This window comes from Solenopsis invicta, chromosome 8, assembly GCF_016802725.1.
Source record: "Solenopsis invicta isolate M01_SB chromosome 8, UNIL_Sinv_3.0, whole genome shotgun sequence".
Lineage (NCBI taxonomy): Eukaryota > Metazoa > Arthropoda > Insecta > Hymenoptera > Formicidae > Solenopsis > Solenopsis invicta.
In genome coordinates, this window is record NC_052671.1 from 24,930,663 (window position 1) to 24,947,241 (window position 16,579).

The 16,579-nt window shown below is 33.6% G+C and overlaps 1 protein-coding gene across 2 annotated transcripts in view; it reads left to right on the forward strand.

Annotated features, from left to right (window-relative positions):
* The window catches only part of LOC105202557 (fatty acid synthase), a 35,970-nt gene that overhangs the window by 12,436 nt on the left and 6,955 nt on the right, over positions 1 to 16,579 (forward strand). For both annotated transcript variants that reach the window (XM_039452619.1, XM_039452620.1), the window contains exons 2-5: positions 4,029 to 4,260; positions 6,185 to 6,603; positions 9,347 to 9,640; positions 10,920 to 11,127. In XM_039452619.1, coding sequence (XP_039308553.1) covers positions 4,029 to 4,260; positions 6,185 to 6,603; positions 9,347 to 9,640; positions 10,920 to 11,127 — 1,153 coding nt within the window. The remainder of the gene's footprint in view (positions 1 to 4,028; positions 4,261 to 6,184; positions 6,604 to 9,346; positions 9,641 to 10,919; positions 11,128 to 16,579) is intronic.

The following is a 16,579-nucleotide window of genomic DNA, read 5'->3' on the forward strand; positions in this document are numbered from 1 at the left end:
TTCTCTTACGAAGAAGACGTTTCTCCGCTCTCGCAGGAAACGCTGCCGTAAAATCTTTCGAGATGTCCATTACGTAGTCCGAAATCGGACGAGCCCCCAAAATGTTATGCCCGACGAGACGAGCACACAAAAACACTCGCGCAAGCACACAACACGAAATAACTACACTCTCTCTTTTGTACAAAAGAACACTGACTTTAATTAAGTAATTATATACAATTTACTGGAAGCGGAATTATTCAAATGTCGCTTGACAGCTACGCGCCCAGAACAGAACAAAAGCCGGCCGCGCTTCTTCTGTTCGATCGATAGATCTTCCTTCGGCCAGCTTCTCAAGCTCGGCCAAACGGGCACAACAATAATTTACCTGCGTAACGATGCTATCGTTACAAAACTCAACTTCCACACGTACGATTTACTATGTATACATACATATGATTTACAAAATATCAACAGATCCCTACGTACTACTACATCGAGATCTCACATACACATATACACAATTTGTGTACACTATATTCTTTTAAATTAGGCTTTCCGACTTAATTTTAATAATTTAACATCTTTCATTCATTTATTTTACATCTGGCTCTGGTTTTATGTCACATAAATTAGCCGCACAACGTTTCCACGAAGTAAACGTTATCTGTGAATGGATGATTTTGGTCGCCACATTAAAATAAAAATCGATAAGAAAATGTAATTTAAAAATTTTTCCTGTTTTTGGCAAAAAATAGACCAGAGCCGTATACACCCAGATAGCACATGGACGTCCATCGGACATCTGTCAAACGTCCGTTTATGGACTTTGGGATGTCCAATGGATGCCCAATTAGGATCGGATGGACGTCCATTCGAGGTACGTTTGCAAATCCGCTGGACGTCTATAGAACATCCAAAGGACCTAAAATGGACATAATTTTCAGTACCCTTCCGAAATAAAAATTTATTTATAACAATTGATTTTAATATTGTAAAAAATTGTTTTCTTAATGTTAAATAAAATGAAAATGTTTTAAAGTAAAAGAAATTAGAAATTTTTCTCAAGAATTTTTTTCGGAAATTTTCAAGCGGCTACCCATCCAAGTCGTAATTTCGCTGAATGTTGCTTGACTAGTAAGACTGCTGCGAGCTGATGCCTGGTGATGATCTGTGAACACTTTGTTAAATATATGTATGTCAAATCAATATATGTTGTTGAAAAAATAAAACATATTATATAATTAAAGCATATTATTTGTTTGAACATATATGAAATTGTTTTTTTACGATTACGACTTGGATGGGTGACCGCTTGAAAAATTCCGGAAAAAATTCTTCAGAAAAATTTTCGATCTTTTTTACTTTAAAAGCATTGTTATTTTATTTAATGTTAAGAAAACGTTTTTTTACAATATTAAAATAAATGTTTATAAATGAATGCTTTTTTTTGTAAAAAAAATTCTTAAGTGAGCCAAAGCAACACGTCGCTAGCAAACTTAGAAAATTTTTAAAATAAGAATTAAATTTTTTTAAAATGTCTAAATGTAAACATACTTTGTATTTGCGACAAAAGACACATGAAGCATTATGTCTGCGCGGTAATAGCGCGCTTTCCGAATGACATTCAAATACGAATATTCCATGGACGTCCAACAATTAGCCATTAATAAACGTCCAAAATCACACGTACGATGGATATCCATGGACGTGTGGACCTAAGACAAATATCCATAGGATGTCCTGTGCTATCTGGGCATTAGCGTGTGTATTTTAATTCTGTGAAAGGAATTAGATTTCTGTAAAAGAAACACAAAGTATAATTTGTTTAATAAGAAAATAATATTTTTGTCGGTAATACAGATAATTCTAATATTGCTTTAAGATAGGTATTATTTCATATAAAATTTTGAATCGGAAAAATTCTAATTCTTAAAAATTTATATACGTAAAACTATCCTATAAATAAAAAAATTAGTAACTTGACTAAATTTTTCAAGAAAATTAAATATTTTTAGTTTAATAATTTATGCATTTGACTTAAATATACGTAATGCTTAAATTTCAGTTTAAGCATTTATATATTTAACTTATAACTATATATATTGTGACGGTGATTTTTACGCACCTGATACAAATCTGAGTTGCCCGCTCACGGCTTATCCCCGGACCGCGATCTTTATCTCCCTCGAATAATTCTTAGCGTACGGAATTGGGCGCCAGGCACGAGAGAGCGTGCCTCTCTTTCGGTTAACTAATTTCTCAAGGTTAGGCTAGCGCTAATTGCCATGAGCGGGGACGATACGACCGTCCGGCAGCTTTCCACTAATTGTAAGTCAGTAGATGCGTTGGGGGGGGGGGGGGTGTCGGTGCGGGCCGGTGGTGATAGAGAGAGCGAAGGAAAATCGCAGAATAATGAGACGAGAATTAACAAAGAGAAAATAACAACGTGTATTTCAAATTGTCGGGATAGTAGACTACATGACCTCGCACGCGGTCCACCCGCGTGCGGAATGCGGCACAAATTCGTGGAATGTTACTCGAAGAGACTCAGTAATCGCACGGCATTGCGGGACAGTCCCCAGCGTAACGTTTAATCTCTTTGGCGAGGTGAGGTGCCACGGGAGAAGTGCACACGCTAGTCAAAGGGTCTCGTGATTTCTCTCACGGCTACTACCAAGCTACGCTCAACCCGCGGAATCAGACAAGCACACTTACACGAACTTACGATACAACGACGGCTTGGCTGTGGCGATACAGGCGCGAATACCGGCACCAAAGAAACTGCATTAACACGGCGGGATCGGGCAAGCAACGGCGCGGCTGTAACAACGGCGACGCTTACGATTTCACGCGTGAATACGAGTAGACTCTACTTAATCCGGCCAACCGCGGCGTCACTCGTCCGCGATCGCGAAATTGGTGACTTTACAATACGCGCGTTGCGCTCGTCTCACACTTCGGCGCGGCACGGAACCTCTCTTCTGCGTCCTCTCGTTACTGGGCCTCTGCTGGTTGACTCTCCAGCTCGGGACACGCTCACAGCACAAGTGAGCATCGATCCTCGATCCTGCGGGAGGCCCGCGGTGTCGCGCTCCACTTATCGCTGCCGCCGCTTCCGCATTGGCTGTTATCAGGCGGCTAGATCCTGGCGGTGTGCGCATTAATCAATCGTTCTGCGCTTCTGACGTTGATAGCGCGCGAAGCCCAAATTCGGCAGGTGATTCTTGGCCTCCCCGGGAACTGATATCGGCCGGCCTTATCTCCCATGGCGGATGGCCGCCGCCTCAGACCCATGATGCCTCCTCTGCACGGTTCTCCGTCTCGCCTCGTGCTCGTTTTCGCTTTTCCGTTTTGCACAACTCCCGCCGGCGGAATCGTAACTCTGACGTTCCTGAAAAAGTAACGTCTAACAGGCTGAACAGGTTTTTGTTCAGCGGCGAACGAAAAGGGCAGTGTGAGCGGTACAACCTGCGAGCCCCCGTGTCTCAGGGTGCCCCGTAAATCCCTTGGCGATGTTCCTGGGTTCTTGTGTCCTTCTCGGCGCCTCTGGGTGGACGATACGTTTTACCCGTACAAAATGTTTTCTCGCAGTCACCGTCTCCCTCCTCGACGGACCCATCGTTGATTCAAAATCAACAGTGGACGCAGGGACAGTACAGAGACGAACACACACATAAACGGTCGCGCCAATGGAATTGCGCCTGCCCCCAAGCCGGAAGGACGCAGCATCCGTGTCGCGCTTTGCGGTCAGGCCATACGGCCCTTATGACGGACAACGAACGCAAGTTGCACCATCACAATATATATATATATATATATATATATATATATATATATATATATATATATGATTTAATTTACGTAAATGCTGAAGAAATTTAATTAAGAAAAATTTAGTTCAGTGACCACAACTCTTTTTCAGTGTATATACTTAATACGTGCAAAATGTCTAAAAAAATGTATCTCAATATTTTTAAATATTGATACATAATTTATCAATTCTATATTTTAATATTATAATAATATTTTAAAAATCGCATTACTAGGTGGCTGGATTACCATGGATTGGATGTAGCAAAAGTACTTTTGCATACAGAATTTCTCATTTGCTCGGCGTTACTGGACCATCATATAATATTGATACTGCATGCAGCTCGAGTCATTTTGCTATAAATGAGGCTTATAGACATATTCGATCCGGAGACTGTGATGCAGCTATTGTCGCTGCTGCTAATCTATGTCTTCATCCTAACATACATTTTGGATTTTATTGTTTTGGTATTTCTACTTTCAATATTGTAATCTTACATGTATAATACTAGTACGCACACATATTTACTTATTTTTATCTATTAATCTGATAGTAATTAACTAATTAATATTGAAATAAAAAGCTAAGGCCAAAATATGAAAACACAATATAAACGAAATGCCTTAAGAGGATGCTAAAGTAACAGAAGAACTTCCTCGACGTCGGTTCTGCAGATCGCTGTAGATTATTTTTCAAGCGAGACCAGGGCACGTATTATGCATTTGTTCGGAATCGATTCCGATCGGAATTATTCCGTTTTTCCTAGAAAACACAATAGAAATTTAGGAAAAAACGGAATAATTCGGAATCGATTCCGAATAAATGCGTAATACGTGCCCCGGCTATCGCTCTTTGTCCATTGCTTAGATCTGTCTTTGTTTTTTGATTATTTTGCCATCTGTGAAAAGATCTATCAACTATTGTTGAAGACCATATTGCTCTGTTTTTGACATAGACACATTAAGATTTCTTTTTTGTTAGGTGTTCAGTTGTAATTTCACGTGATCAGTGTTATTCGTGCATATTTTCTGAAGTGCGCTCTACTGACATTTTGTACGTACGAGCTACACAACTTCTGTATTAAGGTAAAGATAACTTCAGGTGACAGCGATACGAGTGAATTTTTAATGATATATAAATTTTTGTTCACTTTTCTTGTAAAATTGACTACAGCGCACTTTCTTTTTACATGTATTTCAATTATAAAAAAACTTTGTTGTGATTCTGTAACGCCAATACGAAGATATTTAGTGCACTGTAAATGTTAATAATTTACGGTATTTTAGCATCCTCTTAAAAATCATAAAGATCATTAGGTTTTAATGCTAATAACCATGTATGTAATTTTTATACAATTTGAAAATTTATTGAACCCAATAGATTTCAGAAACATTTTTATTGCAACATTTCATATCACAAGATTTTAGAAATATTTCTGTTGTAACATTTCATATATTTTATAAAATCTTTTCAGAAGTATTGCACGTAAAATGTAAAGGAATGTAACCTTTCTGAAAGCTGTCAATAATGCAGCTATATGGGTGATCATTAAAGTAACTCCGAAAGTAAAAAGTATCACTTTTAGACAAGTGGAAAACATTTATACAATTTTTGTACAAAAATAAAAAAAAATAAAAAAATGCTTTATTATCTCATACGTTAAATGGTTGAGTCATGACACTTTTCAATTTTATTTTCAAAGATAAAAAAGTCTGTAATGACAGACTCTTGATTGGTAAAAATCCTAATTCTATCTGAAACTATACACAACGTACGCATTAATACATATTTTATTTTAATTGAGTCGACCACAATAAGATTATACTTTATGCACTCTTATGTACGTATGTGTCAAAGTGTTAAGAAGTTAAAAAGCATTATGTTTTTAAACTAATTCAAACTGAATATCTTATCGAATACGTTTAATAAAAACTCAATCGATCCAGTTGTTCATGAGATTTGACAATCTCCCATAAAACATAGATATTCAGGGAAAGTTTTAAAGATGTTTAGAAAACTAAAGATATTCAGATTTTTTAAAGATGTTCCCAGAACGTTCTTTCAGGATAATGTGTGCTGTATAATCTCAGATACTCACAACTGGGTAGTTCGTGTATCATGTATTTATAAATACATTAGTCAATCTTATATTGCGCACATATTTCGCGTAAGATTGTACCATCGAGTCTTTTGATTTGCCAAAGTATACTAAAATAGACTAAATACTTCTCGTACTTTTAACCAAATAAAAATTGAGACTTAAAGAATTTAATAGATTACTTAATAAATATAATATCGTTATTATATTTATTATATCCCGTTATTATATTTATTATATTTATTATATAATTTAATTTAATTTAATTTATTGAATTCAATTTATTCTTTCAGGAGTTTTGTCTTCTGATGGTTATTGTAAACCCTTTGATAAGGAAGGTTCCGGATATATGCGCAGTGATACGGTTGCAGTAGTGTATTTGCAAAAGGCAAAAGATGCAAGAAGAGTATACGCAACCGTTGTATATAGTAAAACAAACTGCGATGGTTTTAAAGAAGAAGGTGTTACTTTCCCATCATTCGAAACACAAAAAATGTTATTAGAAGATTTTTATGAGGAATGTGGTGTCTCGCCTGCAGAATTATCTTACGTAGAGGCTCATGCAACTGGTACTCTTGTCGGTGATCCCGTAGAAGTTAAGTCCATTGACCATGCTGTGTGCAGTAAAAGGAAAACTCCTTTATTGATGGGTTCGGTAAAATCAAATCTTGGACACTCCGAAGCAGCCAGTAGCCTTTGCCAAATTGCAAAAGTATATTTATAATAAAATAATAAGTTTTATTTTGTATGTAATTACAGCAACTTATATTTGTATTACTATTAAACAATATCTTGATGAAAATTTTTCTCCGAGTGGGTAATCACTTTTAAATTCCGGTGTACAATCTGCTAAAAGTTCCTTGAGGTTCAATGAAGTCTGCGGAGTCTGTGAAGTCCGATAAAGCCTGATGAAGTCTATGTAGGCCGGTGAAATCCGTCGAAGTCTCAAAGTTCGGTGTATAGCTCTATTTTTAGTGGTTATCTCCTCGTTATTTTTATAATATTTCTACGAATTGGAACATTTTTCAGAAATACTTAGAAATACTTAAAAATTTTACATCTTTTCTCAGAAATTTTTAATACATGTGAATTTTGAAATATTTTGAGATATCTCCCCTTACGAAAAAGACGCACGGGCTAGGAATTGTAATCTTTGTGATTATTGTAATATTTTCCTGTAATCCATCCTGTGATAGTACGAAAAAACTACACAAAGTTGTAATATTTACATGTTATTGTAATATTTGAGTGTGTTTATTGTAGTATTTTTTTGTAGTTATTGTAGTATAAGATTACTATTTCTAGTTTGTGCGTTTTTTTCGTAAAGAGATCATCCCATAATTTCAAAAAAATACTTTAAACTTTTAGATTTTATAACTTTTCATCAGAAATTATAGAACAAAAAATCTTATAAGGGAACTGTCATGGGTGTCCGGCGCCGATTCGATTCTTCTTGAAATATGTTGTTAAACACGAAAATTTAAGAGACCCGTATTTTTTTATATGGACGGAATCTCATGTTTAGGGGGTGAAACACCCCTTTGAAAAAAAACGGTAGAGGAGAAGAGAGTATTATGGTTACTGTCGACAATATGGCTACTCCTATTATTTCCGTTATTAAGTGCTGTATTCTAACAATTGCTTATAGAATTATTTGTTTACTAGCCCGCCGTTTTTTAGTGATGCTAATATGCCAATAATGACTGACAATTGTTATGAGGCATTTTTACTTGTGAGCATTTTTAAATTTTTCTAAGGTACACTTTAACCTTTAACACTTCCTCCTTTTAAACTTGAGTATATTATCACACGAATGTACATACGAGTACACTCGAGTGTTTTTTTGTTATTTAACTTTTTATTCGGCCGTATACATTTTGAGTTATACAAAGTTAAAACAATAACAGGGAATTTTATTAATATGGATTTTTAAGCAAAATTTTTATATCAAAATATTTCTTGAATAAATCGATTGTTATTCTAAAAAGCGGTGTTTAGAAACATTAGAGACATCATTTTATGCTTGTTGTTTAATGTTAAACAGGGACAAAATGATATTTTTAATAAAATTTTAAATGGTATTTCTAAAGTTTTTGAACAAGGAAAATTCTAAATTAGTAAAATTTTAAACAATAGAAAATTAAAAATATGTAATTTTGTAACAAGGTACTGTGTTTCTTTTAAACTAAACTAATTTTTTTTTATTAATTTTATGGATACCTATATTATAACCACTATTTTTCTTCCACCGATTATGCAGTGTATTAGATTTTTATAAGTCATGTCCTAAATAATGAATATTTCATTACTTTGAGTCTAAAATTTGTTAAACAACACTCTGAAAAATGTAATCGTTCAAGTTTCAATAGAAAATATTAATTATAAACAAAGTTATTTAATAAAATAAAAATGAGTGCTATATTATTTTCTGATCCTCTACTTTTTTCGGGGCAAATATTGTCGAAAATATAAGAGATGAAAAAAAAATTTTTTAACGAAATTTGTACGGCTTAAAGCGTATTTTAAAGTTGTAAAGAAAACATTTTTTTTGTTTTGTTTAACAAAATATTCCCACCTATAGGTTTTTAAAATCTTTTTTCAGTCAAATTTTTTTTTCAGCCAGCTTATTTTATTCCAAATCCAACCGTATGTAACAAAAGTATCTTACGAAATATCATGTTTGAGAATTAATTATAATCGACTTCGTATACGTGCTCATCTGCGTAAGTCATTACTTCGAATTGTTGGACAATAAGACATAATTCAATAAATAAGGAAATTGTTGCGCCTATATAAGGAAATTCCGCCTATATAAAAAAATACGGGTTTCTTAAATTTTCATGTTTAACAACTTATTTCAAGGAAAATAAGATTGGCGCCGTACACCCGTGACAGTTTCCTTGTTAGAAATCTTAAAATATTTCATAATTAACATATATGAAAAATTCTGAGAAAAATGCAGATATTCTGAGTTTTGTCTGAGTATTTCTGAAAAAAGTTCCAATTCATATATAAAATCAGAGAAAGCTTACAAAATTATATAGATATTTTGAAAAATTCTGAAAAAAAGTTATACAAAAGAATCTGAGAAAAATTTTTACCAGGTCGTCGGTTCATAGATTGTCCCGGTTCAAAAAGTTACAGAACTTGCAAACAACGCGCCAAGATAATCAATCATGCTACTTTATTAGTGCCATTGCTTTTAATAGGATCCCTTAACATAATATACCGTTTGGAGTATCACTCTATGGCCAATATTCATAGACAATTCTTATAATATTTAAGATTTCATTGATGTAGCAAGCATAACCATTTAAAAAATTCCGTTTCTTTTGAGCAAACAATGTAATCATATAATGATCATATAACGATTATTAATTATGACTGCTTTAAGATCATTAATATATTAATCATTCATTTTTTTACTGCTTGTAAAGAGATATGATTTCTTAAAGGTATTAATTGCAATGGAAACTGGTATACTTGCGCCTATAATACATTTCAATAGTTCACGAAAAGAGTTATCTGCTATTATCGAAGGAAGAATAAAGATTATCACCGAACCAACAGAATGGCAAGTGGGTTATGTAGCTATTAATTCCTTTGGATTTGGCGGCGCTAATTCTCACCTATTACTAAAACCGAATCCTAAACAAAAAATTAACAATGGAGCACCGAATGATGACTTACCTAGGCTTGTAGCCGTATCTGGACGTACAGAGGAAGCAGTTAGAATTATTTTAGACGATGTAAGTCGATATTAGCTTATTTTATTTATATTTATCTTAAGGTTCTGTTTTTATGACATTTACTCTTTTGTGATATAAATATAAATACGAATACGAATACAAATATAAATATAAATTATTAAAAGAGTGAGGCCAAGTTTCTATAGACAGTTGCCCCTTTTTTTTAACCCTCAAAAATGAACTTAGTGTTTGGTTTGATCGATTGAGTTTTTCAAGCTTATTCCGAATATATAAATCTCTAGTTGATGCCATGCATCGTTTCAGAGAAAATGTGCACCAAAGTTTCAATTTCGTGTCTCAACTTTTTAATGCTTATTTTCTCTGGAATGGCAAATTGCATCAACTAGAGACCTACGTATTCGGAATCAGCGTGAAAAAACTCTATCGATCCATCCAAACGAGTTCACTTTCAAGGGTGAAAATAAGAGGACAAACTGTCTATAAAAACTTGGCATGCTAAAGAAAATGGGCCTCAAAAAATTGAGATTTTGTGAGATGGCGCCTATATTACAGTGGCCCACAGACCAAAACATTGTTTTGGCAAATCAAATAGCAAAACAATCGACAATCGATTGCTCTGCGGGTGAGTACATTGAAAACAATCAATTTTCTGGCCTCTGTTTGGTGCACATTTTCTCTGGAACGGTGCATGGGATCAACTAGAGACTTATATATTCGGAATCAGCGTAAAAAACTTTATCAATTAAACCAAACACCAAGTTTATTTTTGAGGATTAAAAAAGGAGGCTAACCTTGGTCTCACTCTTTGTCACGGAGATATTAGTGACAATTAATGACAGATATTAATGACAGATATTATATCAATAAAAATTACAATATCATCTTCTTTAACTTTAGCTCCTCACATATGGGTCTGACAGACCTCATGTGAGTATTTATTTCTTATGATTTTGTGTAACACAAAAAAAAATTATAATTATTTGAGAGTAAAATATTTTTGATTCGGGTCTTGCTTATCGTCTTTATCACACTCTCAAGTATTAATTTTACATATTATGAGCTAAAAAATATGCTTTCTGTTCAGAGATATAGCAAAGTTAATCTTACAGTTCAGAGATATAGCCAAAGTTACAGGGTCGCATAAACCCATAGGTGGGGAGGAAGATAATTAAACATATGTGTCGGGAAATCTAGGATTAATAATAACATTTATGAGAAATACTTATTGAATCATATAGAGCAATAATCTTTATCTTTATTTATACACAGTTATTCTAAGAAAAATGATGAATATAAATATACATTTTTATTAATGCAGTTACAAAGTCGACCAGTAGACACAGAATACATATCTCTGCTACATCATATTCATAGCGCTAACATAGACGGCCATCATTTTAGAGGATATCTAATAACTGGATCTAAAACGTCTTGTAATACAATTAATAAAGTGGAACATTTTTTGCATGTAAGAAGGCCAATTTGTTTCATATTTTCTGGACTAGGATTTCAAAGATCTCGAATAAGTAAGTAAATATATTTTATTAATTATTTTGAATGTTACAAAACATTAAGACATCTTAAAATTTATTTCTAAAAAACTTCTTAAAATTCTAAATTTTAGTCCTGATTATTTATAGAACATTATTTTAAGATGTGTGTAAGATGTCTCATTTAAAATTATTTTAGAAATTTTAATGAAATAAAAATTAGTTACGCGAAGTGCATTAACGAGAAAAAAAGCACGAAAACAGAGGATTTAATTGATTTTTTATTCTTCTATGGTAAGGAGTAAGCAGAAGTGCGTCAATAAAAATCAAGAATTGAAAACAGTGCTTATCGCATTTTTTTATTTCCGAGGCCGGATTTATCATGAAATTGTGTCTCTATGAACTAAACTGATGAAAATTTGATATCTTAGAGAATTTGAAATAACTTTTAAAACGATTGGGTCTCAGAAATTAAAAATGCATTGTCTTCATTCTTGATTTTTTGACAGATAAACTGCCTTTTTGTTTGCAAATTGTATGTTAAACTCTATTTGTTATCAATTACAATTGTTTAAAAAATTTTTTCTTGATTCACGCTTTTCTCATTATAAAATTAAAACCACAGGAAAAACGTTCTTATTTTCTAACTACTATTTTGGTAACGACAAAACTTATACAGTGTTTCAGAAATAGTTGGCCAAACCTTAAGAGCACATTTCTCTCATTGTAAGGATGAAAAAAAGTCATATAAACATGGGTTTGGAAATGCTTCCTTTCTAAGTTATAAACATTTTTATATAATTTTACAGAAATTGCTGGAAATGATTTCCTTCCGCATCAATGCATGCTTCGCATCGATTGTCGCATGGATTGTCGAAGACGTTCAAAAATTTCTGGAGTATTTCGTATTCTTCACACGCAGCGATAATATGATTTCGGAGTACTTCCACAGTAGCAATAGGATTATCATACACGAGAGTTTTAAGATATTTTTGACAATCTATGCGACGTCGATGCAAAGCATGCATTGATGAGGAAGGAAATCATTTCTAGCAGGACCGCCGCTAGACGTAAGTGCGCCCGCGTGCGAGTTCAATTTTGCCGCCCCTTGTTTCGTTTGACTCGTGACTAAATTTTTTCAAAATAAAATTTTCTATGACTACTCACATGAAATAGGTTTTATATGTTAGAAAGTTAATAAAACACAAAATAAATTAATTAATATAGATTTATTATGTATTTCAATTCAAATAAATTGAACTTTTCTGGCTTTTAATTTTGCAAAATCTGCAACTATTTGTTTTATTTCTAAATTATCTAATATTTCATGTTCTATAGTAACAATAGATTGATTGCTTAATCTATGTTGGTACATTTCTTTTATTATATTTAAAAAAAATACAGTTTTGTGTGAAATATTAGCAGCATCATTTACTACTAAATTTAAATGGGCTGAGCAGGGAACAAAAAAGGCACAATTATTAATATCCAAAAGTTTTTTCTGTAATTCATTTTGTTTTCCATGAATGTTTGATCCGTTGTCATAATCTTGTCCACGCAGGTTTTGGATATTAAGGTTTAATTCTAAAAATAAATTTTGTACAAAAGTCGACAAATTTTCGCCAGTATTATTTATAATTGGACAAAATCCTATGAAATTTTTATTAATTTCTACCTCTTTCTTTGTGTTATTTATACAAACATATCTAATAATTATAATGATTTGTTCAATATGACTAACATCCGGCGTGCAGTCTAATATAATGGAAAAATATTTTGATTCCCTGACTTTATTTAATATATTATTTTTTATCAAAGTACCAAGTAAATCAATTATTTGGTTTTGAATATCATCGCCTGAATATCATCATTTTTCTTACGGGATTGCTTACGTGCTCCTATACTGGAAGTCTTACGTGCTCCCGTACTGGAAATGGGTAGCTTACGGGCTACGCTACTGGCTCGCGTACTGGATTTTCGTAATAGATCATGTCCTATTTTTCTTACGTGATTCTGTACTGGTTTATTGTGAAAGCCAATCAGGACACAGTCTGTATAGGTTATACTGGGTTATACCAGGTTATACTGTCGAAGTGTTGTCAAAGTTCAAACGTAAATTCACTTCGCAAACATGACGTCGTGCAAAAATGAAAAGACTTCAAAACAGTCCAAAAAATGTATTTTATGTTTAATAGAGGCCTACTAATAGGAACCATGTTTATATGCGATAAACACACCAAATTACCATTCACTTCGCAAACATGACGTCGTGCAAAAATGAAAAGACTTCAAAACGGTCCAAAAAATGTATTTTATGTTTAATAGAGGCCTACTAATAGGAACCATGTTTATATGCGATAAACACACCAAATTACCATAATAAGCACAGTAAAAGTGAGGAATTAAAGAATGTATTGACTGTCGACTCCATAAACGTCGGCGATATTTTTTTGTCGCAATTTTTCAATAATTAAAAATAATGCAATAGCAATTTTACGACAATGTACAACTGTTGCAATAATTTCATCCATCTCATCTATCTCATCCATATTCAAGCGTACCGCTTCTATGAAACAAATTTCAGTTGCTCAGCCCGTACGAAAACTCGCACCGTGTGAAGCCACGGCCAGTAGCACTGCCAGTACCATTGCCCGTACGGTAGCAAGTAAGAAAATCCAATTAGAAATCCAGTAAAAAAAAACGTATCGTCTGCGGCAGGCTTTACTGTATTAAATGATGCTATCATTTCTATTGCCTTAAGGAAATTACCATTATTATGCTCATATAATGTTTCGATGTACCTTGAAAAGCTAGTCATTGACGTGACAAAAACTTTATAACGGCAATAATTCTTTCTATAACGTCAGACCAATGTTTTTTTTCTGATTCTATTAGTCTCAGTTGCATTTGGTTTACGGTTGTTTCAATTGTTAACATATTGTTCAAATTTATCCATGATTTAATATTTTTAATATGAGCAACACTTGTCTCTTTTTGATGTTAAAAACAAATGTGACCAATCAGAAAAGCCATTCAAACAGATAGACTACTTGCAGTTTTTCCGAAAATTTTATAGCAAAAACAATACACAGTATTCTTAGAAATTGAGTAGACAAGCCATTCTCCATTGGTTTATTTCCTGTTAGAAAGATGTTCATAATAATAATTATTCGAAAATTTTCTTCCGTCATCATTAACCTGAAAATTATGATTGTGTGCCTGTACAGGTCCACGTTTCACTAAAATAGTAGCAAAATTATTGTTAATATTTTGAGGCCACAATCCAGGGTCCTCAGATATAAAAATATTACAGATACTGGTCGACAACGATTGTTCTATATCTAAATGTTCTTTAACAATTTTTTTAAAATCCGAATTACTTTTAGGAATATGACGAACTCTTGTTACTGTAGAATTCTGCTCAGATATTTCCTTTCCTTTGGTTCGAAATCTGATGTACTTGTTGACGGCACGTCAATCCTTTAATCTTCTGCAATTTCTGGTTTGTTTAAAAATTTGACCATCGAACCTGACAATTTTTCTTGCTCTACCTCTTTTTGTCTTTTTTTCTGTCGAATTTGGGCACCGGAAGGCTTTTTTCTTTTTTGTGATTTCTGATATAGTCATTAGAAATATTAGAACACAATTTCATTGAAATTTAATTTTGGTCAGTTAATATTGACACAAATACTAAAAATTCAGCAAAATGTGCCTTGTATATAATGTTCTATTAAAGCTTCACCAATAATTAATAAAAATAATTTTATTGAATGAGACATGTTTTCTCTGTACTCCCAAATTTTGATACCTTATTTGTATAGTATAGAAAAATATTTTTGTGATGTAGTTTTTTTAACTTCAGCAATTAATAAATTTTAATCCCATCCGTCAGATAATTTTACAGTTATGCGGCGAGTAGACACGCGGACAGATAATAGAAAAGAAGCATAGAGACACTTGAGAATTGTATAGTAATTTTGTTTGTGTTTTATTATTTTATAGTATTTATGACATAATTGATTTTGATAAATCTTTTAGAATAAAGAAACGCATGCTCAACTTAACACTTCATAAAAAGAAAAACATTTATTAGGTACATGCCATTATTTTTATAAGTGAATTTATTTGTAGATAGCACAATGAAGGCTTCCTTTAAATCACTTTAATGAAAACACTTAACTATAAAAGAATTAACGTTTTATTCTCAGTTTTATTTAACCTCTGTAGGAAGGAACTTAACGTCACAAACAGCGAAAGACTGAGCTTTTGAACGCGGTTTATATAGTGGTTTTTCGGCAAAATCAAAAGGGACCGCGGTCCTTCGCGCATCAAATGGCGGCCGACGCTTTGGCGAAAAATGTCTGCGAGATTAAGATAATCTGTGAAATTATCGAAATTCCGCGGCGACAACTTGCAATTTGATACGCCAACCAGCTACATTTATTGATGCCGCTTCAAAGCCGCCTATTGCGCACATGTGCCAATCGGTGATCTCTTTGTCGGCCCTACACTTCTGACTGATCATATGAAAAATGAAAGAAATGTTGGGAATCATGAATACAAAAAAAAGTCGACTGGTGCCCCCTGCTCGTGCCGCCCGCGTGCAGTGCACGCTTTGCACGTCCGCTTACAGCGGCCCTGATTTCCAGCAATTTCTGTAAAACCAAAAAATGTTTATAACTTGGAAAGGAACCATTTCCAATCCTATATTTACATGACTTTTTTTCATTCTTACAATGAGTAAAATATGCTCTTAAAGTTTGGCCAACTATTTCTGGAAACACCCTGTACATGTTGAACATAAGGTTTTATACTTATTTGGCTGATATACATTTAGTGTTACTTGCCTTTCCAGAAGAAAGGGAACTTTTTAGCAAACTTATCGAATTTTTCTTTTACGTATATATACATTAAGTGGTCAACTGTTTGCTTCCACCGTTTTTCTTTTTGACATTTAAGGCTTTATTGTAAAAAATTTGTTATACATTTACGATTCAAAATATTGTCTTTTGCGGGCCACTACATTCTCCCATCTTTTGGGCAGCGTACGAATCACACGTTGAAAAGACTGTTCATCTTTTGAGGCAATCCACGTATCGATCCAATGTTTGACTTCTTCATAAGATCGTAAGTGCTGGTCAGCCAGGCCATGTGCCATGATCGAAACAAGTAATAGTAAGAGGGAACAATGTCTGGAGAATACGGCGGGGGTAGGACTTCTCATTCTAACGTTTCCAAGTATGTTTTAACCGACTGTGCGACATGGGGTCAAGCATTGTCATGCTGCAAAATTACTTTATCGTGTCTCTCATTGTATTGCGGCCGTTTGTCTTTTAATGCTCGGCTTAAACGCATTAATTGCTTTCGATACAGATCGCTTGTGATTGTTTCAGATTTTTAGCAGCTCATAATACACTACGCCGAGCTAGTCTCACCAAATACATAGCATGAAACTGTGAATATTTGATTTGACCGTCGACGTGGAAGC